This window comes from Cebus imitator, unplaced genomic scaffold (assembly GCF_001604975.1).
Source record: "Cebus imitator isolate Cc_AM_T3 unplaced genomic scaffold, Cebus_imitator-1.0 Scaffold87, whole genome shotgun sequence".
Lineage (NCBI taxonomy): Eukaryota > Metazoa > Chordata > Mammalia > Primates > Cebidae > Cebus > Cebus imitator.
The window spans coordinates 650,999-675,941 of record NW_016107402.1 but is presented as its reverse complement, the minus strand read 5'-3'; the positions used below and the strand labels follow the sequence as shown (position 1 = coordinate 675,941).

At 53.6% G+C, this 24,943-nt stretch overlaps 1 protein-coding gene across 6 annotated transcripts in view; it reads right to left on the bottom strand.

Moving 5' to 3' along the window:
- The window catches only part of EPHB2 (EPH receptor B2), a 210,800-nt gene that overhangs the window by 47,514 nt on the left and 138,343 nt on the right, over positions 1–24,943 (bottom strand). For all 6 annotated transcript variants that reach the window (XM_017534498.2, XM_017534499.2, XM_017534500.2 and 3 more), the window contains exons 4-5: positions 6,994–7,149; positions 4,932–5,267 (exon numbers count right to left, since the gene is read on the bottom strand). In XM_017534498.2, the coding sequence (XP_017389987.1) occupies positions 4,932–5,267; positions 6,994–7,149 (492 nt within the window). The remainder of the gene's footprint in view (positions 1–4,931; positions 5,268–6,993; positions 7,150–24,943) is intronic.

Here is a 24,943-nt window from a genome sequence, read left to right as displayed (position 1 = left end):
TGGAAAGGGAGAGTGTGGTTCGAAGGTGGCATGATGGCTTTATGAAGTCAGAGGACAGTTCTGGCCCTGGTGATTGCCAAGGGATTGCGAGTAAGGCCCAGTCACTTGCCCAAAAGAAATGCTTTTTCCTTTTAAGGTAATGAGCTAGATATGTATATATTGAATTTTAGGGTCTGCTTAAAACCGACCACTGAATGCATCTGTCCGGAAATCAGGTCCCCAGTCTGTTTCCCAGCCTCTTCACACCCCGCCTCACTCCACGCTTCTCCGAGCCCTTCTGCAAATGTTCGCTGAACATTCACTGTGGTGTATCCCCCTCTAGGGGCTGGGAAAACCATGGTGCTGGGGCTGGGGAGGGAGGTGTCTGACCAAGTCAGGAAGGTCAGTAAAATGAGCTGAGGCCTGAAGGAAGAATGGGATAAGAAAGCCTTTCCAGGCAGAGGGAACAGCATGTGCCAAGATTCTGGGTCAGGGTAACCTGACGCTTAGGAGGAATGGAAAGAGGAATCCTCCCTCTGGTTGCCTCCTGCGCTTCCCTCCCCCAGGCCATCTTCCTCCCTGCATGATTCCATCTCTGCTTGCTTGATGCCTCTCCATTCTTCAAAGTCAAGCTCAAATGCCTCCTCTTCCAGGAAGCCTTCCAGGACATACCCTTTGCCCATTTCCTAGGAGGATGATTTCTCCTGCCTGTGATCTCCCTCATCTCCCCCAGCACCTCTTGGGTCCTCATCCATGTCATCTTGTATGTAGACTCTGTGTTTCTGTCTCATTTTTCCAACTAGGACATACATCCTCAAGGGCAGATACTCTGTCTACACTACACTGGAGAACAGTGTAGACTTGGAGTTACATGGTACTGGGTTTAAATATTAGTAGAGGTCACTTAAGTAGTGGGACCTTGCATAAATGACTCCACCTCCCTGGGCTTCAGTCTCCTCATCTAGCAAAGGGGGATGATGTGGTGAGAGTGTGGTGTGGTTACATGACCCCCACTGGGCTCTGAGCAGCTGTACGAGAAGGGGCTTGCCAAGGGGCTTGGAATCAAGAGGAGGGGGAAAGACTTGTTAAAATTCCAAAAGCCTCAGGGCGTTGAGGGCTTCCAGGGGTTTAGGCTCACTCAGACCTGAGTTTCCCAAATTTGTCCAATGGTAAAAAACACCTGGGCCACTTGTTAACAATGCATATTGCCAGGGTCTTTGCCTGGGGTTCCGATTCAGCAGGACTGGGGTAGAGAGAAATCTGGTACCTGTGTTCCCACACAGTTCTTATGTACAATTGGGTGGGGAAACTGAGGCCTCAGAGGGAGGCAGTATTTTTCATGTGTGTGGTAGATGAAACCAATGACCCCAGTTCTTCCTTTTCTGTGATAGGATTAGGTATCCACATCCTTTGCCAAGTAACTCTGCAGAGCCCACTCACTGTGGGCAGGGTATACTTCCCTGTCCCACTGAGGCTGGGCTTGGCCGTGGGACTTGTTTTGGCCAATGAGATATGGTTGGCTCCCTCCAGGCTCCTACGTTTCACCTTGAGAGAAACAAGCCTGGGGTGGCTGCCAGTCCAAGGAGAACGAGGAGTCACAAGAAACAGGCTGAACCCAACTCACATTCTGGAGTCCTACCCAGCACAGAGAGCGTGGCCAAGATTCATCAAACCCCAGGTGACCCACACACTAGTGAGTGAGAAAATAAACGTTTATTGTATAAACTATCGAGTTGTGGGTGATTTTGTTACACAGTGTTATTGCAGGAGTAGCTGACCCATACACTGACTAAATGAATGCTGTTCATTTGCTAATGTCATGCAGCAAAGGAATGGCAAAGCCAAGCCTAGGTGTCTGCTCCTGATCCGGTGCTTGCTTCTCATTGCTTCTCTGTCTTTCAATCCTGAGGGCTCTCCCTGTGTGCCTGTTCCCTGGAAACCCCTCACTTCCATGCTCTGCCCTGCTCCTGGACACATCTAGCTGCAGACAGCAGGTTCCATCCCAACAGCCCAGACCCGCTCCTAGCTACTAATAAGCTGAGGCTTCTCGTGTAGGCATTTCCACCTGCAGAGCTCCCAGTGGATGTAGGAGAGGTCCCTGCAACCAGGGAAAGGGCTCCAGGAGCTTCCTTCTGGCTTCTGCCAGTGAGAAAGAGTTCTATTTCCTCTAACCCCATTAGATGCCTCGGTTTCTCCAGCTCAGAGCTTTGCCAAGCCACAGAGACACACAGCTGAGTCGTTCTAATCTGTTAGGGGTCTTTTCTATCACTTGCTGGATTTTTTTTTTTCTTTGAGATGGGAGTCTTGCTTTGTTGCCCAGGTTGGAGTTCAGTGGTATGATCTCGGCTCATTGCAATCTCTGCCTCCCGGGTTCAAGTGATTCTCCTGTCTCAGCCTCCTGAGTAGCTAGGATTACAGGTGTCTACCACCATGCCTAGCTAATTTTTGTATTTTTAGTGGAGACAGGGTTTCATCATGTTGGCCAGGTTGGTCTCGAACTCCTGACCTCAGGTGATCTGCCCGCCTTGGTCTCCTAAAGGGCTGGGATGACAGGTGTGAGCCACCATGCCTGGCTGGCTTTTGAGGGTTTTCTCAGACTGTCTGCTTTGAGTCAGCTCCCTCTGGACCCCAATCTGAGTGGGGCTTAAATGCACCCAGGGCCCCACAGGAACTGTAGGCAGTCACTCACAGACATGCTCTTTCAGCCACACCAACATCGCAAACATTCCCAAACCAAACCACACTCCTCAGACACAAACACACAGACAGGCAGAGCCACATTCCAATGTACAAACTCATGCTCAAACACACAGCCCCCTCACCCCTGTCCCTAAGGCCCCTCAGCTTGAGATACGTGCATGCTCACAAATGCATGTATGCAAAAGCCACATGGCCACAGTTGTATGCATTGTAAACACACGGTCACCAAACACATATGACAGCCACTCACAAATACCCAGACTCACACCCACAATCAGACCCACAGTCAAGCTCAAGGTGCAGTGGACACATCCAGGACTTTGCCCAAGCACTGGAGTCTGTCAGACCTGCTCAGTTCCTGCCTCTCACCCTTCCTGGTTTGGGAACTCAACTTGTCTGAGTGCCATCTGTGAAATGGGGACATGGATGCCTCCTTCTCAGGGAGGCCACAGGGATGCGGTGAGGTAATGCGTGGAAAGTACCCCTCAACCATGTGGAGTCAGTTGCCCTCTCTCTCTCTTTTTTTGGACAGAGTTTCGCTCTTGTCACTCTGGTTGGAGTGCAATGGCTCATTCTCGGCTCACTGCAACCTTCACCTCCTGGGTTCGACCGATTCTCGTGCCTCAACTTCCTAAGTAGCTGGGATTACAGGTGCCTGCCACCATGCCCAGTTTATTTTTATATTTTTAGTAGAGACGGGGTTTCATCGTGTTGGCCAGGCTGGTCTCAAACTCCTGACCTCAGGTGATCTACCTGCCTCGGCCTCCCAAAGTGCTGAGATTACAGGCATGAGCCACCGTGCTCGGCCAGTTGCCCTCTGTCTTTCTGTGTCCTTGGCATGGCCTTCCTCCCTTCTGAATTCCATTGTTTTCTATTGTTCCCTCCAACATTCTACTGGCTGGATGCAGTGGCTCTTGTTTGTAATCCCAGCACTTTGGGAGGCTGAGGCAGGAGGGTCACTTGAGGCCAGGAGTTCAAGATGAGCCTGGGCAACATAGCAAGACTCCGTCTCTTAAAAAAAAAAATTAACTGGTCCTTCAAATTGCAAGTCAAATTCCACCTCCTCCAGGAAGACTTCCTGGGCCTGGACTTCCACATCTGGATCCCTGCATGCTTATCGCGTGGGCTCCACCCTACATCAGAAAGATCAGCTGGGGAGCCTACTCACTTTCCTTCCTGCAGCCTGGCCTCCCTCAGGTCTTCCATGGACACGGCCCTGACCATGCTTACTGCAGGAGTTTGGCAAAGGTTGTTGAGTGAATAACCGAGGGGCACACTCACAATGCCAACCATGAGCTCTTCTACCCACAGGTGGCATAATGTCCTTGATAATCTCCTGTGAGCCTCAGGTGGGGGATGAGGCTGGGAAGCATCTCTGGGACCTAGCCTCACATGACCCTGAGGACAGCGGTCCTGGCGGAGAGGTGAGGCCAGAAGCCCAAGTGGAGTGGAGGTTAGAGAGAGGCTGGGGTGGAGGGGAACCTGGCGTGTTCGGCAACTTACTTTTTTGCTGTGAAGGAAGGAAGAGTGAGCAGGGGGTGGAGGATGACATGTGGCCATAGAAAGGGTTACTCAAGGTGAGCTTGAGGGGAGTTTTCTGGAGTTAGACTGGAGTGGGCTGGGGGTCACAGAAGGCACTTGTGATCAAGGTTCAAGTTAGGCTGCAAGAGATGGCATCTCCAGGCTCTCCTGGGGCTCCGGGAGGCCATGAGACTGAGGCCCTGCCCGTGGAATGTGTGCAGAAGAGAAAGATGCTACCTCTACCTACCTTGCTTAAAACATCACTGCTGCCCTGGGTCTTCCCTCTCTTCGTGCAGACACGCCTGAGACTCAGCTTGGATCATGCAGGCAAGGAGCAGGGGTCATAGGGAAACGTCATGGAAATAACCTGGGTCCCTGAGTGTCTGAGTGGATAGGAGCCACCCTGCTAATGTGGACTGCTCACCTCCAGATTCTCCCACGAGAGAGAAATACATTCCGCGTTCTTTAAGGCACCTAGTGTTGGATCTTTTTGTGACAGCAGCTTAACTTTTACCTTCAATAATATGCGCTCGACAAAGGGGAGCAATTACTGTTAACACCACTACAGTGACAAGCGAGCGCTGACTCTCCCAGGTGGATGGATCCCGTGAGAAGCCTTTGGAAAGAAGAAATCGCTCCACAGACGTGAAGGAGCCTTTTGTGAGGACTGAGGGACACGCCCTGGCCCGGCAGGATAGGGCGCTCCCCCGGCCCACGTCGGAAGCGCTTACCTGCCTGGTTGGTGGTGATGTTCACAGAGGCGAACTGAGGCGAGAAGGGGCTCTGGTCAGTAACGCCGTTCACGGCCTGGATCTCGAAGGTGTACTGGGTGTGGGCCAGCAGGTCGCTGATGTAAATGCGTGGCTCGGTCAGGCCCAGCTGGCGCGGGGCATACTGCACGTTGTCCCCACAGCGGGTGCAGGCGCCCCGGCCCGAGCCGCAGCTCTTGCAGATGATGTTGTAGACGAGGTCCTCTCGGCCTCCGGAGTCGCGGGGAGGGGTCCACTCCAGCATGAGGGAGGTCTCATTGACACTGGAAATCACAGCCTGGGGCGCCGAGGGGATGGCTGGGGCGGGGGAGACCGGCTGGTCAGTGGGGGACTCAGGGGCTGCTATTCCGCACGTGACCACTCTGCCCACTGCTCTGGCTCCAGCCCAGGCCTCCAAAAGGACTTCCTTAAATTCCTTCTCCTGTCTCCCCACCAGAGAGATGTTTCTAGAATATAACTTAGCCTGCTGTACATCTGCACAAACCTTTCCCTCTGGGTTCCAACCTGCTCAGTGTTTGTTACTGAGGATGGTATTTTTGCGTTTGGGATTCTACCTGCCCAGTATCTATTTTCTCCTTCTTCCTCAGAACAGCCCAGCTTCATTCATGGTGGCCATATGTCCAGCTAAAAGACAGCATTTCTGGTCAGGTGCGGTGGCTCACGCCTGTAATCCCAGCACTTTGGGAGGCCGAGGTGGGTGGATCACCTGAAGTCGGGAGTTTAAGACCAGCCTGACCAACATGGAGAAAGCCCGTCTCTACTAAAAAAAAATACTAAATTAGCCAGGTATGGTGGCTCATGCCTATAATCCCAGCTACTCGGGAGGCCGAGGCAGGAGAATCACTTGAAACAGGAAGTTGGAGGTTGCGGTGAGCCGAGTTCACACCATTGCACTCTGGCCTGGGCAATAAGAGCAAAAAAAACTCCATCTCAAAAGAAAAAAAAAAAAAAAAAAAAGACAGCGTTTCCCAGCCTCCTATGTTTAAGTGCTTGCCACTGATATAGAGCAGAAGTTGTTGACTAGGATACTTTCTTTAAAAAGAGACAGACAGCTATGGCGTGTCCCTTTGGCCTTTCCCCCTTTCTGCTGCCTAAAATGTGTGTGATGGCTGGGACTTCAGCAGCTATGTTGAACTATGAAGTGACCTTAAGAACAGAAACTAAAGCGGCTCACACCTGTAACCCCAGCACTTTGGGAGGGTGTGGGAAGAGCCTTGGCAAGATGGTAAGACCCTGTCTCTACAAATGAGAAAAACTGGCCGGATGTGGTGGTGTAATCCCAGGTACTCAGGCGCGGAGGGCAGAAGGCTGAGGGCACCTAAGCCCAGGAGGTCGAGGCTGCAGTGAGCTAACACTATGCCACTGTACTCCAGCCCGGGCGACAGAGTGAGGCCCCGTCTCAAAAAAGAAAAAAACAAAAAAGAATATAGAAACCATGGACTCTGAATGGCAGAAAGAGCCGGGCCCTGAAGGCCATCACCGCCATGGATTGACCATACTGTCCCGGGACTGCCTGCCTTGGGCTCCTTTTTGGTGAGAGAAAAATCTGCACAGTTTCAGCCACCAGGTCAGCTCTGTCACAGCTGAATGCCATCCCTGACAGATACAGGGGTTGCAACGTTACGTACCCAGGCAGCCCCTTCCTAGCGGACCTTGGGCTGTGATTCAGGCAGCCGCTTCCAGGTTAGAACACTGGGCAGCCTTTTCTGCCACAGACACCACCTTTGTTGGTTCATCTCCTGCCAAGCCTCCCATCCCCTGTCCCTTTGTGAATCCAGACCTTGACCTTATCTTCCACATGACTCAGCAGAAGGGGGTAAGGAGCCAGGCGCCTGCACGGTGGTGTCTGCATGGTGGGAGCACGACCACCCCAGGACGCTCCTTTCTTGAGAGCTTTTCCGTTTCTCTTCCCACCAGGGAAAGGCTGGCTATAACCAGACGGCACCCAACCCTCGCTCTGAGCTGTTCTGCAGGGGGACCTGGGACTCGGCAGGCATCACCCTCGAGGGGCCGCAGGACTTACTGGTGCAGGGCATGTCCAGGGGGTCCAGGTCCGCCCTGTAGTAGCCATTGCGGCAGACACAGTTGGTGGCCCCTTCGGAAGTGGTGCGGCTGTTGATGGGACAGTGGGTACATGCCTCGTCTCCTTGGTTGGCCTTGAAAGTTCCAGATGGGCAACCTGGGAGAGAAGACAAGGAGAGTCACCAGGAAACCGCATGAAGACTCAGAGAGGCCACGAGCCACACGGCCTCGCGGAGGGGCCACACGGCCTCACGGAGGGGCGATGCAGCACCATTGCTGGAAGATCCCAGCTCTTGAAGTGTTTGAAGTCTCCAGGCCCCAGCGTGGGTGTTCGAGTTCGGTCGGGACTACCTAGTTTCTTGTCCCTGAGCTGTCTGGGGCTCCCGGCAATCTTCCCTCGCCTGTCACAGCTTGGCTGTCTCACGGTCTATAGAATCAATCCTGACTGATTAGGAGGCATATGTGAAGAGGTCTGGGGCAGTGTGCATGGGCCCTGTCTTGCTTACTAATGTCAGACTGGGCCCTGATTCTTATAACCAGTTCCTGGGTTGCAGACCATCAAGGTGATTACATGGTAGAAGAAAAGTCCTAGGGCGGTGTAGAGAGGTGATGTGGTAGAACAGAAGAGAACGCTACTTTGGAATCAGACAGAATTGGCTTTGAGTACTGGCTAGGCCTTTTACCAGCTGTGCAGCCCCAGACAAGCGGCTTAGCTACTCTGAGACTCAGTTTTCTTATTTGTAAAATTAGGATTCTAAGGCCCATCTCTGCAGGGCCGTTGTGAGTATCCTGAATGAGCGTAAGGCACATGGCACAAGGCCTTGCACAGGTGCCCAATAAATGGTAGCTGTTACAGTTTGTATTTAATGTATTAAAATATTAATAAAAGGAGCCTGCATTACCAGGGCCGGCCTAAGGAGGGCACTGTTTGCACTCAGCCGGCATTTGCAGTTGGCCTGCATTTGGGTTCTCTCATGGGCTGTGGCCATCATCCCTGATACGGGGTCTATATCCACTGCTGCTCTGAGCATGAGGTTAGGGCTTATAAGAGGCAACTACCTTGTGTGCACGCATATTCAAATCCACCTTCCTCTTCTTGCTGGCCCTGGGCTGAGGATCAGGAGGCTGAGACAGGCCCTGCCAGTCACCCAGCCTCAGCCTGCTGGGTTCATGAACCCAGCTCTGCTGTGATACCTCGCAGGGATTGTGCAAGGGATAAGTGGGTGGACAGGAAAGAGCTTTGCAACAAACATTTCATCTCCTTGGGATGACAAGCAGCTAAACCGTCCACAGGCCCCAGGCCCTCACCTGGAGCACATTTCATGCCTAGGTACTGTGGATTCTTCAGCAAGCGACTCAGCCTCTCTGAACATCAGTGTTTGTGTAGGTAAACAATGAACATAAATTTCCCTAATTCGTTTTTCCAGCTCTAGTCTTCAAGGGCAGTGTAGAGAGGTGATGTGGTACTGCTGGGACAGTGTGTACAGGCCTTGTCCCCTTGGTTGGATTTTCCAAGCCCAAGTCTTAGCAAACCACCCTCCCTCAACGCTCAACCAGCTCTGGCCTCAGAGATCCTGCCTTTCTTGGTGCCTGGAACATTGCTTGGGTTCAGAGTGCTTTACTTACCCACCATCATTATTTTTCTGGGGGTCCCCTGCCCACGCACTCAGCTCTCCCAGGATCAGAGCCATGTCTGACTCACAGTTGCTTGTCCTGTGCCTAGCTTAGAACCTGCACCCAGCAAGTGTTGTGTAAATACTTCTTTTGTTGTTGTTGTTTTTGTTAAATTAAAAATTTTTTTTTTGTAGAGACAGGGGTCTCACTATGCTTCTCAGGCTGGTCTTGAACTCCTGGGCTCAAGCAGTCCTCCTGCCTCAGCCTCCCAGAGTGCTGCATTTACAAGCATGAGCCACCACGCCTGGCCCATACATACTTCTTGGAGCTGCCTGCTTAAGTGGAATGAGCATGGGCTTTGGACACCGTGCAAGCAGGAAGGTGGTGAACATAGTGGTTGTGTGCAGGCTGTTGACAAATCCCAGACCCACCTGTGTGAGCAGTGTGGCCTCAGGCAAGTCACTTAAACCGCTTCCTTATCTGTAAAATGGGACAAGAGGATCTGCCTCCTAGGATTGTTATGAGTTTTATATTGCTAAACTTCCTGGCAGTACTAAGCAATCTGGTTCCAAAGCAATTTGCTGAGTGACCTTAGACAAGTTGTTTGACCTCTCTGAGCTACACTACTCTCACTGGTAAGAGCATCCACTACTTAAAGTGGCCGTGAGGATTACAGGAGATGGACGCCGTACCTGGCGCAGGGCTGGGGAAGGGCGTGGCTATGATCCTAGGGCCTACTGGATGGAGTAGGGGCTCAGTGCATAAGCCAAGGACGACGGCCGCCAGAACACTGGAAAATGGCACCCTGGGCCCTACATTTCCTATCTCGTGGTGGGAGCTTCTGTCAGGTGGGCCAGCAAAGACGGCAACCGTGCCAATCAACAGCCGTGCTGGCAGGTGCCACTCTGGCCAGGCTGTGTGGGGATCTCAGCCCAGCTGAGCAGCAAGGGGCAGACAGGACTTAGACACAACCGACAGGCCACAGTGACACCAATGAGGACGGCAACGAGTGCCTCTGGGGAGCGGTTACGGCCTCCATCATGAAGTTGGGGAGGCCAGGACTCCAGAGTGTAAATATGCAAGTGGCAGCATTTACTGAGTACTTTTTTTTTTTTGACACAGGGTCTTGCCCTGTTGCCCAGGCTGGAGTGCAGCAGTGTGATCTCGGCTCACTGCAACCCCTGCCTCCCGAGCTCAAGCAATTCTCGTGCCTCAGACTCCTGAGATTACAGGCATGCGCCACCATGCCTGGCTGATTTTTGTATTTTAGTAGAGATGAGGGTTTGCCACGTTGGCCAGGTTGTCTAGAACTCCCTGCCTCAAGTGATCCACCCGCCTTGGCCTCCCAAGTGCTGGAATTACAGGCATGAGCCACCGCGCCCGGCCCTAGTAAGTCCTTATTAAGTGCTGGCACGGTCCTGAGGACCTTGCCCGCATTAACTAATGGAAGCCTTGCCCGCCCTGTGACACACGATCACTGCCATGTTCGGCTGTGATTTCACATTCAGCTCCATGAAAGCAAAGGAGGTGAAGCAGCTGTCTAAGCATGTGGGCTTACAGTGCAGAGCCGGGCTTAAGTCCCAGGCGGTCTGGCTCCAGAGGCCACTTCTGTAACCACCACACCATCCTGCCTCTAAGTGACTTACTTTGCATCAACAGCTTGCGAGTGTTGAGCAGGGATTGGCAACTCCAATCTCTGGGCCCCTGTCCAGGGCTCTCTCCATTTTGCTGCACTGGCTCTGGGTCCCCTGAGTCCTCCTGCCCTCCATCTCACCTTCCTCTTGGGTACTGACGCTTCCCTGATGGCTGGATGAAGGGGCAGCCTCACCATCTTGGCACTGCCCAGAGATTCCGGGCAGTCAGGACATGCAGGCTGCAGCCCCAGCTTTGGTTGAGCAGTCGGGCTCTCTGAAAGGGCTTCCTCCTCTGTAGAATGAGGGCACAAGGCTCCCAGGAAGGTCTAGAACCATCCTTAGAGATGCCAAAGGGTTTTGGCCCCAAGATCAGGCTCCTCCTAGCTTCCTCTCTGAAGAGAGCCTGCCCAGCTCAGCATCCCTGCTCCATCTGCTGGGCATTCCCGGGGCTCGGCTGGTGGGTGGCTGCTCTCTCTCCCCTCTGTGCGGTGCCAGCCTCTCCATCTGTACTGCCTTCCCAGCTACCCTCTCCCCCTCGCAGTGTCCAGGCTGCCTCTCAGACTCCCCAGGCCACTCCGGCCCTAAGTCGCCCTTCATTTGCTCTGCTGCCTGGCCAGGCTCGACCCCCACAACCCCCAACGGGGCACTGTGTCATTTCTGTATCTATGGCACTGTGCTTCATGAAACTCGCTCTTCTCTGTCCTGGGAAGCGACATCACTCTCCACCCTGTCCCCTGCAGCCAATCAATTACTAGGTCTTCCCTCCTCAGCAGTCTCTCATCTTGTCTTGGCCGCTCCCCGAGCTGCCGGCATCTAGAAAGCTCTTTCCACCCACTCCTCAGCCTCTCACACCATCTGGCCTCCTCCCGCCCACCCACTCTCCAAAGCCAGCTTTCTAGAGTGCAGACCTTTCCAAGTCACTTAAAAATCCACAATGGCACATACGCTGGAATACTATTCGGCCGTGAAAAGGAAAGAAGCACTGACACATGCATGGCACAAGCGACCCCGACACACCGTGATCAGTGGAAGAAGCCAGCCATGAAAGCAGGATTCCATTTATACGAAATAGACCCAGCGCAGCCACATCAAAAGAGACAGAAAGTCGATTTGTGGCTGCCAGTGGCTGGGGATAGGTGAGCAGGGGGAGGAGCTGCTAATGGGGAATAGGACTTCTTTTTGGGGTGATGAATATGTTCTAAAATTGATTGCAGTGATGGTTGCACAATCCCGTGAATACACTAAAACCATTAAACTGTACAATTTATTTATTTTTTTGAGATGGAGTCTCGCCCTGTCACCCAGGCTGGAGTGCAGTGGCACAATATCAGCTGACTGTAGCCTCTGTCTCCCGGGTTCAAACGACTCTCCTGCCTCAGCCTCCAGAGGAGCTGGGACTATAGGCATATGCCACCATGCCCAGCTAATTTTGTATTTTCAGTAGAGGCACAGTTTCACCGTGTTGGCCAGGCTGGTCACAAACTCCTGACCTCAAGTGATCCACCTGCCTTGGCCTCCCAAAGTGCTGAGATTGAAGGCGTGAGTCACTATGCCCGGCCTGATTTGTACATTTAAATGGGTGAATTGTATGGTATGCGAATTTTATCTCAATGGAGCCACTATTTAAAAACGTCCACACCAGCTCCTCAGCAGACATGGGAAGCCCGAACTCCTCAGGGCCCCTGGGCCCCAGGAGCCTGGCACTTGCCCACCACTCCCACCTCAGTGCCTAGTGCTCTCCGCACTCAGCCAGGTCCAGTGCCCACCCTAGGCCCACCCCACAGCCGTGGCTCTTGTCCATCTTCCCTCATTGCTTAGAATGCCTTTCCTTCACCATCAGGCAAACTCCTAGACTCCTTTAAGACATCATCTCTTCTAGGAAGTTTTCCCTGAGGGTGTCTGTTTTGTTTATCTATCATCTATCTATCTATCTATCTATCTATCTATCTATCTATCTATCTATCTATCTATCTATCGAGATGGAGTCTCACTCTGTCACCCAGGCTGGAGTACAGTGGCATAATCTCGGCTCATTACAACCTCAGCCTCCCGGGTTCTCCTGCCTCAGCCTCTCGAGTAGCTGGGATTACAGGCATGCACCACCACGCCGGGCTAATTTTTTTGTATATGGTGCCTATTTTAATTACTTGCTTGTGAATGTGTCTATCTGGTTGGACTATAAACTCCCAGTATAATGCTGGGCTCCTAGTGAGTGATGAGTGGATGAATGAGGAGCTGGAAGGGGATGGAGCCCCACCCCCTTAGTTGACATTTGAAGAAACTGAGGCCCAGAGAGGAACACACAGGCATAGCTCTTCAGTAGCAGAGGCCAATTCTGATCCCAAGTCTACTGTGTGCCCGTGGGGTGTGCTGGGGCCTCAGCTCCCATCAGCTACCTCTGAGAGGTCTGGGTGGCCTCTATCCACGGTGCCTGGGGGAGCCACACTGCTCCCAGCTTCTGGGCTGGGAAGGCACCCGTCCTGGTGGCATCTGTGTGTCATGTGCAGAAGTGGGAAGAAGATAATGAGACCTGAAGTCACGGGAAGGCGGTTGTCCCTCTGACAGTTGTGTGGGCTTGGGAAGGCCCCCTCCTGTCTGAGACTCAGTCTCCTCATCTGGAAAGGGGGCTGATGATGCCTGCATGGAATAATGACAGGAAGAGCCACTGAATGGGTCTCTGCTCCATTTTGGCCTCTCTGCCAATTCTCCTCAGTCCCTGGAATGATCTGTTTAAAACGAATCAGACCTGCAGCACCTTGTCTAAACTTACCTGTATGCAATTTACCCCCACTGCACTTAGAACAGACCCACATGCCTAGCCTGGCTACAAGGCCTCTGAGGTTGCTCCTGATGGTCTCCCGGCTGCTTCCCCTCCTCCTCTCATTCCCTGTGCTTCTACCTCTGGTCATCGAACGTGTTCTCACCTCCATGTCTTTGGCCAAGCTATCTCCTCTGCCCAGAATGCTTTCCCTGCTCTTCCCATGGCTGCCTCCTTTTTCTCCTTCAGGCCCCAGCTTAAATGTCACCTCCTCCGAGAGGCCCACCCTGACCACCCTGACTAAAGCAATTGTCTCTTGCTGTGTTCCATCTCATTCTTAGTTTCCTTTACTTGTCCTCATCACAATTTGTAAATATATTAGAAAACAGTTTATAAATGTGTGTGTTGTCTTTTTCCCTACACTGAAAGTACCTGGCAAGGGGAGGAGGAGCTGGGCCTGTCTGGCTCTCACTGTTTCCCCAGCCTCTAGCATAGTGGCTGGCCCATAGTAGGCACTTGATGTATACAGGTTGATTGAATCAATGTGCCTTTTATAGGGTATCGTCAGGATCAGATGAGAAAGTGGGTGAGAAAGTATTTAGCTGAGTCTGTGCCCATGTGGGTCCCAGCAGAGTCATCCAGATCTTACCAGCCCATCATCAGGCTCACATTCCTCTCTGCCTCCCATTTGTTCTCCCCGTGGTCTTCCCAGGGACCTGTCGACCAGGGTGTTAACCAACGCATCTCGGTTTTTAAACTACAAGTCCTGTATCCCAGAAACTCCCTTAGTCTTGGGCAAGCCGGGAGAACTGACCACCCTACTGTAACCTCTCCAGCACCGTCCGTCACCTCTCATCTGCTTGCAGCTCCCTGGACATCCGGGCCGCATACGCTGGTCCCTTTGCCTGAATGCCCTTCTCCGCCATCTCCCTGGCCCTTGGATTGGTGAGTCCGATGCGTGTGCCCACTCCTAGGCGGCCTACCCTCCCCTCTCCTATAGCACCAGCTCACACCTCCACTGTAGCACTCGAGACATGCTCCGTATGCAGTGGCGTGCTGTTAAACTGGCAGTTTAGGGGAAAAGAAGCCCTGATTGGTTGTGTTTGCCCATTTGTGTGGTGTAAATACTCCCACCAGAACAAATTCCAAGCGACCAACTTGAGATCACTAAACCCTGACTTGGGAAAAAATGTGCACAGTCGGCTCTTGCAAGTCAAGCTCCAGGCCACCACAGGACTAACACAGCATGTGACTTTGTTCTGCCCACTGCTTGGTGAACCTTGGTTGGGGTAGAGGCTGGGTCTTTAACTTCTGCCTCCCCAGCACCTAGCCCAGGATCTGGCACATGGAAGGTGATCAGCCAATTTAGTTTTGCTGAATGAAGGCAGGTCTGTCTCCGGGTTGGACAGTGAGTGACTCGAGGGGAGGGGCTATGGATGTGAATGGATTGATATAGACAAAGCACTTAGAACACATAGTAAATGTCACGTAAATGGCTATTATTACTCATCCAGCATGGAATGACAATAATAATTCCCATTTATTATGTATTTTCCAGGTGGCAGGCCTGGTGCTGTGTCTTAACATGGATTCTCTCACTTATTCCATAAACCACACACCCGACTAGGTACCATGATCATTCCCATTTTACAGATAAGAAAACTGAGGCTCAGAGGGAGTGAAGTGATCACCCTGAGGTCACATAGCAAGTCAGTGGGACAGCTGGGGTTGACCTCAGATCTTTGTGATCCAGAACACCTTGTGCCCAACTGCTATTCAGAAATTAGTAAGCGGGGAGTGTCAGGGCTGGATACCATCTTGTCAGGCCTGCAGAGGGGACAGGATTTGCTGAAGCCTCTCAGCAGGGCAGAGGTAAGGCCTGGTCCTCAAACCCAGTTCTCAGGGCCCAAAGCAGCCAGCCAGCACTGGCCTTCTGCAATCGCCCAGAGCTCTTGGCCAGGCAAGCCAGGGCAGGATGGCAGCGGGCCGGGGAAAGGAGGGAGGATTACAGGGAAACAGATTTTCTCCCCGCCTGCCCCCTGGGCTCCGGGGATAGGTGATAATTGACCGAGTGAGCCCTGAGTCAGGCCGAGGCAGGACTCCATCTGGGCCTGGCATGGTGGGGCTGCTAATTGGCACCGGATGATCCTCAAAGCCTCAATGGCTGGCCTGCTGCCTCTGCTCCCCCTCTCCTCCCAGGGACTCCAGCTTAATCCCAAAGACAACTGATGCCACCTCGGAGTCAATCGCTGGGTCAGGCCCAGCGTGTCAGGCTGCCAAGGCTTGGAAGGAGCATCTCTGTCTTCCTTGGGGTCCTGCAGACCAGAGGGCTCTGCCTGTGGCTCTGGGTAGAGGTGGCATCTGAAAAGGTCTGTCTCCTGGGGTTGAGTTCCTACTCCCTAGACCTGAGCACGAGGTCTGATGAAATTGAACCTGGCCATGGCCAGGGTTTAATCCTAGTCCTGTCTCTCATTAACTGTGACCACAGGCAAGTTACCTAACCTCTCTATGCCTAAGTTTCTTGTCTGTACAATGGGAATAATAATAATATTGACTATATTTGTTGGGAAGATTAAGCAAGTTAATGAAAGTAAAGCACCCGTAGCAGTGTCTGCCTGGTGCATGGTAAGCGCTGTGTAAGTGTGGCTATTACTATATTCACTCATCCTTGGCTTCCATTTGCTATGTGCTAAGCACTGGAGATAAAGAAGACACAGTCCCTGTCTTCAGAAGTTCAGGTCTAGCTGGGGAGATAGTGAGTTGTAAATTTATTCTACAGGCATTTACTGAGTCTCTAGTAGGTGCCGGGTACCGAGACTTTGAGACAAAAGGCCTCAGCCCTGGAACATAAGAGGCCGTGACTAAGCAGGGGGCTGAGATGCCTTCCTTTAACCAGGCCTACCTGCTGGCTGCTCTGGGCAGAGGGGCCAGGGAACGGGTTCTGGGGTCAGCGGTGGCAGGTTTGAAGTGCAGCCAGCTCGCTTTCCTTCCTTGGACTCTCTAGGAAGTAAGTTCTGGGTTTCGGCTGGGGAGAGGAGTTTGACTGGATAGAGAAAAGAGTCCTGGCCCCAGAGTGGGGGGGCTGGCAGCCTCACTGGCGTTTGCTCCGTGATCCCAGGACACTTCTTCCCCACGCTGGGCCTCTGGACCACTCTGGCTCTCCTGGTCCAAGGAAGGCGCTGCCTGGCACCCTCTCTATGGCTTCTTCCAGGTTGGGACTCCAGCTGTCGGTGGCTCAGCCACCCAGGGCTGGGCCCTTACATTCTCTTTGAACGGTGGAAAGACTGATTTGCATATTTTCAGGGACTGCACTGTGTGTCGGGCAGGGCTGGGCTTGCAGTGTTCCTGTGGCTGAGTGGGGGGGTTTGGGGTCTGCCTCATGCAAAGTGGCTTTTGCATTTTGCATGCTTCCTGGTTTTGCTGCGAGGTTAACCCAGCAGAGTCAGTCCCTCTGGGCTGGGCTGGGCTAGGCTGGGCAGGATGCCCTGTCCTCCTCCGTACTGCGGGCGAAGCTGTGCTGGAAGTAGGCTGCTACCTCCTGAGATGGAGAGGAGGTGCTTCTAAGAACCGCATGCCTAGGATGTGCCCAGTGCTGGGCCAGGAGCCTCCCTGGTCCATGCCCTCCCTGTGCAACGGGAGGTGTTATTCCCATTTTAGAGATGAGGAAACTGAGGATCATAGAAAAGAAACACACTGTCTAAATCATACAGAGATTTCGGGTCAGAGTGCGTGCCTCCGCAGGGCCTCACTCTATCACCCAGGCTGCAGTGCCGTGGCGCAATCACGGCTCACTGCAGCCTGGACTTCCTGTGCTCATGTGATCCTTCCACCTCAGCCTCCTGAGTAGCTGGGACCACAGGTGCACATCACCATGCCTGGCTAAATTTTGGTATAATTTGTAGAGATAGGGTTTCACTATGTCATCCGGGCTGGTCTTAAACTCTTGGGCTCAAGTGATCCTCCCATCTTGGCCTCCCTAAGTGCTGGGATTACAGGTATGAGCCACTGTGCCCAGCCTTCATCCATGTGCTTTCCAAAACCCCTGCCCTCAAGGTCCCTGGAACTCCTTCCCACGTGATGAAAGGTTTCTCTTTTTGTCCATCTACTCCTTCCCTTCCTCCCTCTTCCTCCTTCCTAGTCAAGACAGCTTAAGTCCAGCAAGTGCCTCAGGGCCATGCCCCTATGGGGTTAGCTCCCACAGGGACCACCCAGGGGCTGTCAGTCATCCTGCCCCAGTACCCAGGTTCCCCTGCCTGCCCCTGCTGGGACCCGTCTTTGTGGATCCCAGCCAGCAGTTGGCAGGACCACAGAAGTCAGAAGGCTGAGGCGGGGAGCTGCATGAACACGCCTCCCCTTTGCCTGAGGGGCACCCGGGCCTCGCCAGTCAGGCCCCCACTGCTGCCATCTGTCAAGTCACTCCTCCGCTCCAGACCCTTCGGTGGCTCCCTCATGCCTGGGGAGAGTCCGGCCTGCTTCGGCCTCCCCTCCACGGTCCGCGTGGCCAGCTTCAGCTCCCTCGCGCTCCGAGTCACACCTTGAGCTCCGGCCACCGCAGGCACTGCCAGTACCTGGCCTCGCTTCCGGGCCTTTGCTCAGTTCCCTCTGCCTCACACGCTGTCCCAGCTCCCGCCCAGCTCCTCCTCGTCCTTCAGATCTCACTCCAGCCCGGCTAAGCTGTTGGTCCTTTTCTAGGATATCCCCCGCCAGGGCTGGGTCTGGGGCCTCTCTCCTGCGCTCGAGGAATGCCTGGCACTGCACCTCTGCCACTGCCTGAGTACACAGGATGGTGACTGTCTGCCTCTCCTACTAGGCTGTGAGCACAGTGATCGTGATGGTGGGTAACCCTGGGGGCTGGCACCAGCCCCAGTGTCTGGCTGAGAGGTGATGGATAGAGGCTTCAGGAATTGTTTGTTGACTGACTGACTGAGGCCCAGAAAGGTGGAATCTGTGCTTAAGCTCATTCGACTTATGCGTGGACTAGAGATTTTGCTTGAGGCCTCTGGAGTCCTCTGGTGACAGGCTCTCAAGGCATCCTACCTTTGTCCTTGGCATTTGATTAACACCTGTCTCTCCACCTCCCAACCCCCTCCTCCGGTCAGCTTTGAGCTCCGAGAGGGCAGCCACTGCACCTGCCCTGCTGATTGCCTGGCATAGAGCTCTCTAAGGGACAGGCTGCAGGGCCTGTAGGTCCCCTGGCCCCATGGCGGGAGCAACCAGGACTTTCATGACTGCTCTGTTCCCCAGTTGCAGGGGGAGCTCACAGACTCCCAGGGGAGCCAGACACAGAACCTCACAGTCTGTGAAGGCTGGTGAGCTGGTGAGGATGTTTCATGGTCTGGCCCTCCCAGCCCCTGGACCCCCGCGTTGCCCTCAGCCCCAGCTCTGGCCTGCCTCCCTTCAGGATATCCCAGCCCCCCCACAGTGGGGGCTGAGAGCTCCCGCCCTCCCAGCAGGCAGCCCCATTCCTCCAATTTCCTCCCAATTAATCAAGCTCTGAACTTTTTAATTATCTGCCTGCGGGGTGACTCCCCACTCTGGTGAAGCAATTAAGGAAGGACATTTCCAAGTGTTGTGTGGTTGCCGGCAGGCGGCGTGGACCGAGCCCTGTTGGAGGAGCTGGTGACAGGAGGGGTGGGCAGGAACCCCTTCACCAACACGAGTTGCTGGGAGGTTGTCCTGGGGTCCGAGCTGGAGCTCTTCTGGGAATCTGGGGCCGCACTGTGCAGGGTAACCCCTTCCCATTCATTCAATGGCTCTTTCTCTGCAGCTAGAATCTGACTTCAAAAATCCTAGGTAAGTGCTTAACAATGTCGCTGCATCTTCACCTTGACTCTGGGAGTAAGAATATGATGATCTCTATTTTACAGATGAGGACACGGAGGCTTGAAAACATGAACAACTCCAGACATGCAGCTGGAATTTGAGGCCAACTCTGACTTCACAGCCACTTCATTCTATTGTCTCCTGAAAATCAGTGTGTGGTCCGTGAAAGTATGCAGGACACTGAGAAAGGGGAGCGGGTCAAGCTCTGGAGGAGATGCCCCCAAGCTGGAGAAGCGCTGAGGAACACAGGCTTCTGTGCAGGGCTGCTGGTGGGAGAGGTTGCCGCAGGGAGAGCGACTGTGCAAAGGCACAGAGGCGTGAAACGGGCGTGGTGTGCGTGACCTACAAATAGGTCAGGGTTGCTAGATCGTGAGGTTCAAGGCCAGGAGAGGAAGGAGGTGAAGCTGGGGAGTCAGGCAGCGTCTTGGACATTGGAAGTCAGCAGGAGCTTCATGATCTTCTGGGCTAAGCTCCTTATTTTATGACTGCAAAATACATGACCCAGACAGGAACAGGGACTTGCCTGAGGTCACACAGCAAGTGAGTGTCTGGCAGAGCTGCGGTTGGAGCCCAGCTGTGCTGCTGCCCAGATCTGAGGGAAGAGGGGGGCAGAGGAGCAGGAGCATCATCACACCCCGGCAGAAGTCCAGCTGACTTCCCGGCTTTCCCCCTTGCTCTCTCATGTCCCTTGCTCTCCCATGTCCCTGCTCTCTCATGTCCCTGCTCTCCCATGTCCCTGCTCTCCCATGTCCCTTGCTCTCCCATGTCCCTGCTCTCCCATGTCCTGCTCTCCCATGTCCCTGCTCTCCCATGTCCTGCTCTCCCATGTCCTGCTCTCCCATGTCCCTGCTCTCCCATGTCCCTGCTCTCCTCCAGCTGCATTCAGCCTTGCACAGTGGCCAGAAGGAAACTGCAGAACAGCAATCAGCTCCTGCTGCCCAAAGACCTCCAATAGTTGCCACCTCCCTTGAAGTAAAAACCAACAGCCTGGGCACGGTGGCTCATACCTGTAATCCTAGCACTTTGGGAGGCCGAGGCAAGAGGATCCCTTGGGCTGAGGAGTTTACGACCAGTCTGAGCAACATAGTGAGACTTTGACTCTACAATTTTTTTTTTTTTTTTTTGACACAAGATCTCTCTCTGTCACCCAGGCTGGAGTGCAGTGGTGCGATCTCGGCTCACTGCAACCTCTGCTTCCTGGGTTCAAGCGATTCTCCTGCCTCAGCCTCCCGAGTCGCTGGGACTACGGGCACATGCCACTACGCCCTGCTAATTTTTTATATTTTTAGTAGAGACGGGGTTTCACCATGTTAGCCAGGATGGTCTCGATCTTCTGATCTTATGATCTGCCCACCTTGGCCTCCCAAAGTGCTGAGATTACAGGCACGAGTCACTGCACCCAGCCTACTAAAATTTTTTTAAAATGAGCCAGGTGTGGTGGCAGGAGCCTGTGGTTCCAGATACTTGGGAGGCTGAGGTGGGAGGATCTCTTGAGCCTGGGACGTTGAGGTTGCAGTGAGCTAAGATGCACTCCAACCTGGGCAACAGAGCAAGACCCTGTCTATAAACAAAGACGAATTGCAACAAACAACCCCCCTCAAACAATAGCCTACAAAGCTTCCTTTTCCTCTCGGAACTCCCCTCCACCTGCCTGACCTTCTGTCCACTCCATCTGAGCCACACCGACTTCCTGGCTGCCCTGAGAACACCCGGCTTCTGCTAGCCTGGCGTCATGGCCTTCGCGTGCACCGTTTCTCCTGCCTGGCTCAAGTCCTAGTTCGGTCACTTCTTTTCTGTGCCCCTCTCCGAAACTCACCTCCTCATGTATATTTGGGGACCAAGCCCTCCTGAGAAAATGGGGACGGATTGAGCATTCCCTTCCCCCCAGCTGGAGACTATCACTGCCACAGGGTTTGTAAGGCTGCAGCCTCCCAGCCTGTAATCCCTGGGACTCACAGATGCGGGAATAGCAAGTGTTAAACAATAATCACAATGTGCCTGAGGGGAAGCCGGATGTGTTTGCAAAGCTTGACACATCTGGCAGGGCCAGGCCCCTCCCGCACATCTGGCTGCTGTATTGACAGGTGGTGGAATGCGCCACCGAGGTAAGGCCTGGCAGGCCCAGTCCTGGTACCGTGAGGGCGAGAGGGGCCTGATGGAGCTGGGAGCACCCTCCAAGCCGTCCCGAGGGCAGGTCCCCGTTCAGGCCATCCACTGTACCTGGCTGGCTGTGTTTTGAGAGAACTCAGGGCCCGGAACCCTGGCCCTAGATTCCTAAATCCCTGCATCATTCTGTCGGTGTCTGCTGCTGGCCACCCCTGCTGGGATTTGGGGAGCCTGGGAAAGCCCCCTCCCCCTCCAGAAGGTGGGGGCGCTTTTTCAGGGTCACCTCCTCTAGCACTTCCCTTCTACAGGATCCAGAAATGTGGTCATCAGCTCCACCTGAGGGAGCCCCCCACCCGGGCTGAGACTGGCTTCCTCCCTCCTCCCACCTGCCCCAAGAAAGCCATGGTCATTAATAAAGGACACAATTAGCTGTCAGCAGAGAACATGTCTGGAATTTTTTACCTGCTTGGTGAGCTTGGTTAAAGCAACAAACTCCTGGACCCCCTGGGGACGCAGCTGCCACACACCTTTCAGGGCCCCTCCACCCGGGCCCAGGGCAGGAGGGCACCTGTGAACTCTTTCAGTGTGGGTTCTGCAGGCCTGGGCCTGCGCAGAGCAGTTTTTTTTTTTTTTTTTTTTAAACGGGCCAGTGGAGAAAGTGACAGAGCAAGAGAGATTCCTAGCAGAGGTTGTGTTTTTTTTCAATCTAAGAGGCAATACCATTCAATACAATTATCTCCCCCTTCCTATGCCGACTTAGAGTCTTTCAGAGCTCAAAGGACATTGTAAAAAAGTTAGTATCTTTATCATTTCATTTTGCAGTTAGGGAAACTGAGGCCTTGCTCAGGGCAGAGAGGACTACACATGCTTTGTTGAATCCTCTCTGCCCTGTCTTTGGTTCTGTATGGATCCCCTGGTCTTCCGGATCCCACAGGTAGAATTTGTTGCCAAAGCCCTAGAGAACATTCGGAAATGTGCAGTGGTCGTTCCGCACACACTGCTGGGTCCTGGTTATGTGTGGGGCAGGGAACAGCGGGGACTGGGCAGACACGGTCCCTGACCTCATGGAGCTGACAGTCTGGTCAGTGAGAGACGGAGGGAAAGAAGCAACAGACAGAAATGACATGCACACCTCTGACAGGCCATGAAGGAGACAGACAAGGGCTGAGATCGGACCGCAGAGGGAGCAGTTTAGGGACTGTGGGCAGAAGGGCCTTTCTACAAAGGTGACATTGAAGAGGCAACACCAGAGGAGAAGAGCATCAGCTCAACAGGAACGATATTTGCAAAGGTGGGAAAATCTCAGCGCCGCGGTCACTCATCAGGGCAGCAGCAATGGGAGCGGGGTATTTAGAGACTCAATATGCATCTGCTCTTGGCCCCAGCTGCCTATGACCTCAGACAGAAAGAAGCACTAATCCCTGGGAGGGACTTCCTGCCTGGGCATCTCTGTCCCCACAGTGCCATGATGTTGGAGACTTGTCACCCACATTGTACAGATAAGAAACGGAGGCTCCGAGCAAGGAAGGGCCATCCCCAGAGCACATGGACACCAAGCTCAGAAGACTGGCCTCCACCACCTGTCTCTCTCCCTGCCTTGTCTGGGTACCTTCCAGAACCACTGCATCCCCTGGACACCGGGAAGGTGGGTCTGCTTGAGCCCTGGTGGCCTGTGACTTGAATGCTAATGAAAATCCCACTCAAGAGGTCTCAGCATTTGGCACCTCAGGGAGAAAGGATTAGGAAATACAAACGCCAAGGATCTTGACTGGGAGGCCTGGAATCGCTCTCCCTCCTAGGGGTACAGAGCCCGTCGCCTTCCTCCTGTTGGCTTCTAGGGAGCAGGAGAAGGCCTCAACTAACCCCAGCCATAAATCAAATGCACAAGATGTGGCTTGGCAGACATCCCAGTGAAAAAGATCTGGGGGTTTGAGTTGACCACAAGCCAAAAGCTGCTGAAAAAGTCAATGTGATTGTAAGAGCTGTAAGAGTAGAATTAGAGTGACAGCCAGCATCCTCCTGGTAGCTCAGGCAGGGCTAGTTTCGGGCTCCACATTTTAAGGAAGTCTACCGAGCGAGAGTGGACAGGCCATCTCAGGCTTCTAGCTTCTTTTCCACTAACTCTGAGTGGTGCTGGAGAGGACCGGGGTGAGGTCCCAGGTATGAATTCTCTTTGCAGCAGTGACAGGCACACAGCAGAGTTCTGGAGCCCTACTTGTCCTGAAACCCTGCCAGTATGGATCCCTGAGATTATGAGTTCTCTTCTTATTTTCACTCTGCTCCTATCTCCAAATCTAAGCCCTCCTGGACCCTGGGGATTTGCCATCATGTGTGTGGTTCCATGCGGGCCTGCCTTGATCTGAGGATAGATTTACTCCATAAAAGACTCAGCAAGCTTTTTCTCAGTGATCACTTTGTGCCCAGCTCTGTGTCAGGCACTAGGCACAGAGATGAATAAGACACGGCCCCTGGCCTTGAGGCTCACTGTCTAGCAGGAGAGAGAGAGTATGATCAGCTAGGAGTACAAAGGAAGGCTCTCCAGAGGAGGCGCCATTTGAATAGGGTATTAAAGGATGAGCAGGAGTCTGTCAGGGTCCGAAGAGACCACGGACGTTTCAGACAGGCAGAACAGCGTGTGCTGGAGGCATGGGGGAACTGGAGCACAGGGTGTTTGGGGGAAGGGTTCAGACATGAGGTGAGACAGGCGATCTGGGGTTATGTCACAAAGGGTTTTTTGTGCTTGGTGATGGAGTTTGGGGTTTTATTTTCTAAGAGCAGGGAAGCTGGGGCGATCCTATGCCAGTGCCCAAACGGCCACATAGCCTTGGTGCCCTCGGCCGTTTCCTCTGGCAGACTGCCTGGGCCCTGGCGCCCTCACACTCCAGCGCACCTGCTCTGGCCTCAGATGGCCTCTCCCCAGTTTCAACTCTTTCCTGTCTCCTTTTTGTTTTCTCCAGTTCTCTTCCTCCCCTAGGTCTTGAGCCCTTCCTCCCATGTTGTGCCCAGCCCCACCTCTTTATCATTAAAAAGGAACCAAGCACCTAATTACCAAGAGCATCCCCCATTTACTGAGCACCTACTATACTGTGTTCCAGACTTCATGTAAGTTATCAGGGGGCTGTGCTTTCCAGTGGTTAGGGGCACAGGCTCTGGAGTCAGGGTCCTTCTGGCCTTGAACTCTGACTCTGCCACTGACCTTGGGCAAGCTCCTCAAATTCTCTTTGCATCTCAGTTTCCTCATCTGGGACATCGATGTATTAATAGGAGGTACCCTGCAGTGAAGACTTGGAGTTAATAAGTATCGAGTGTGTGTGCTTGCATCATCAATCCTACAGCAACCGTGTGAGTACTATTGATATTCCCACATCTAGAGGAGGTGACTGAGGTTCTGCAGGGCTGAGTAACCCACCCCCAGCCAGTGTTGGAACTGGGAGGGGAGAGCGAGGGCATCACATCTGAGGCCAAAGGCAGGGTCTTAACTGCTCTGTCACATGGCCTCACCTTCTCAAGGCTGTTGCCTGGGCTGGGCTTAGGGTTCCGCAGCTCAGTGGGCTCCCAGCCTGGTGGGGAAGATGCCCAGGTCAGTAAACAGGTTCCAAACAGTGCCCAGGGGAGCATGTGGGGAGGAGGCACTGGGCCTGGGAGCCCAGAGGAGGGGTCTGTAACACTGTGGTTTCTCGGAGGTGAAAACACTTGAGCTGTGTTGGAAGACTAAGAATGACAAGACAAAAGCAAGAAGGGAGAAGCAGATGAGACCGAGGGAGCAGCCTGGGCAGTGGCCGGAGGGGGAGATGGGAACTGCGCGGCCAGGCTGAGGGCCTGCTGCCCATTCCCGGCGGCTGGATCCCAGAGTCTGAGTGCGGAGATGCAGGACCCACCCAGCAACAGGTGCGTGCCGACTCCTCTGTGCCCACAGCCTGCAGGTCGGGAGGTGCCGTCTATGGTGGGGTGCTCTGTGAACCTCTGGAGGAATCAGAAAAAAGCCTGCACGGTCCTTGCCCTGGGACATTCTTTTT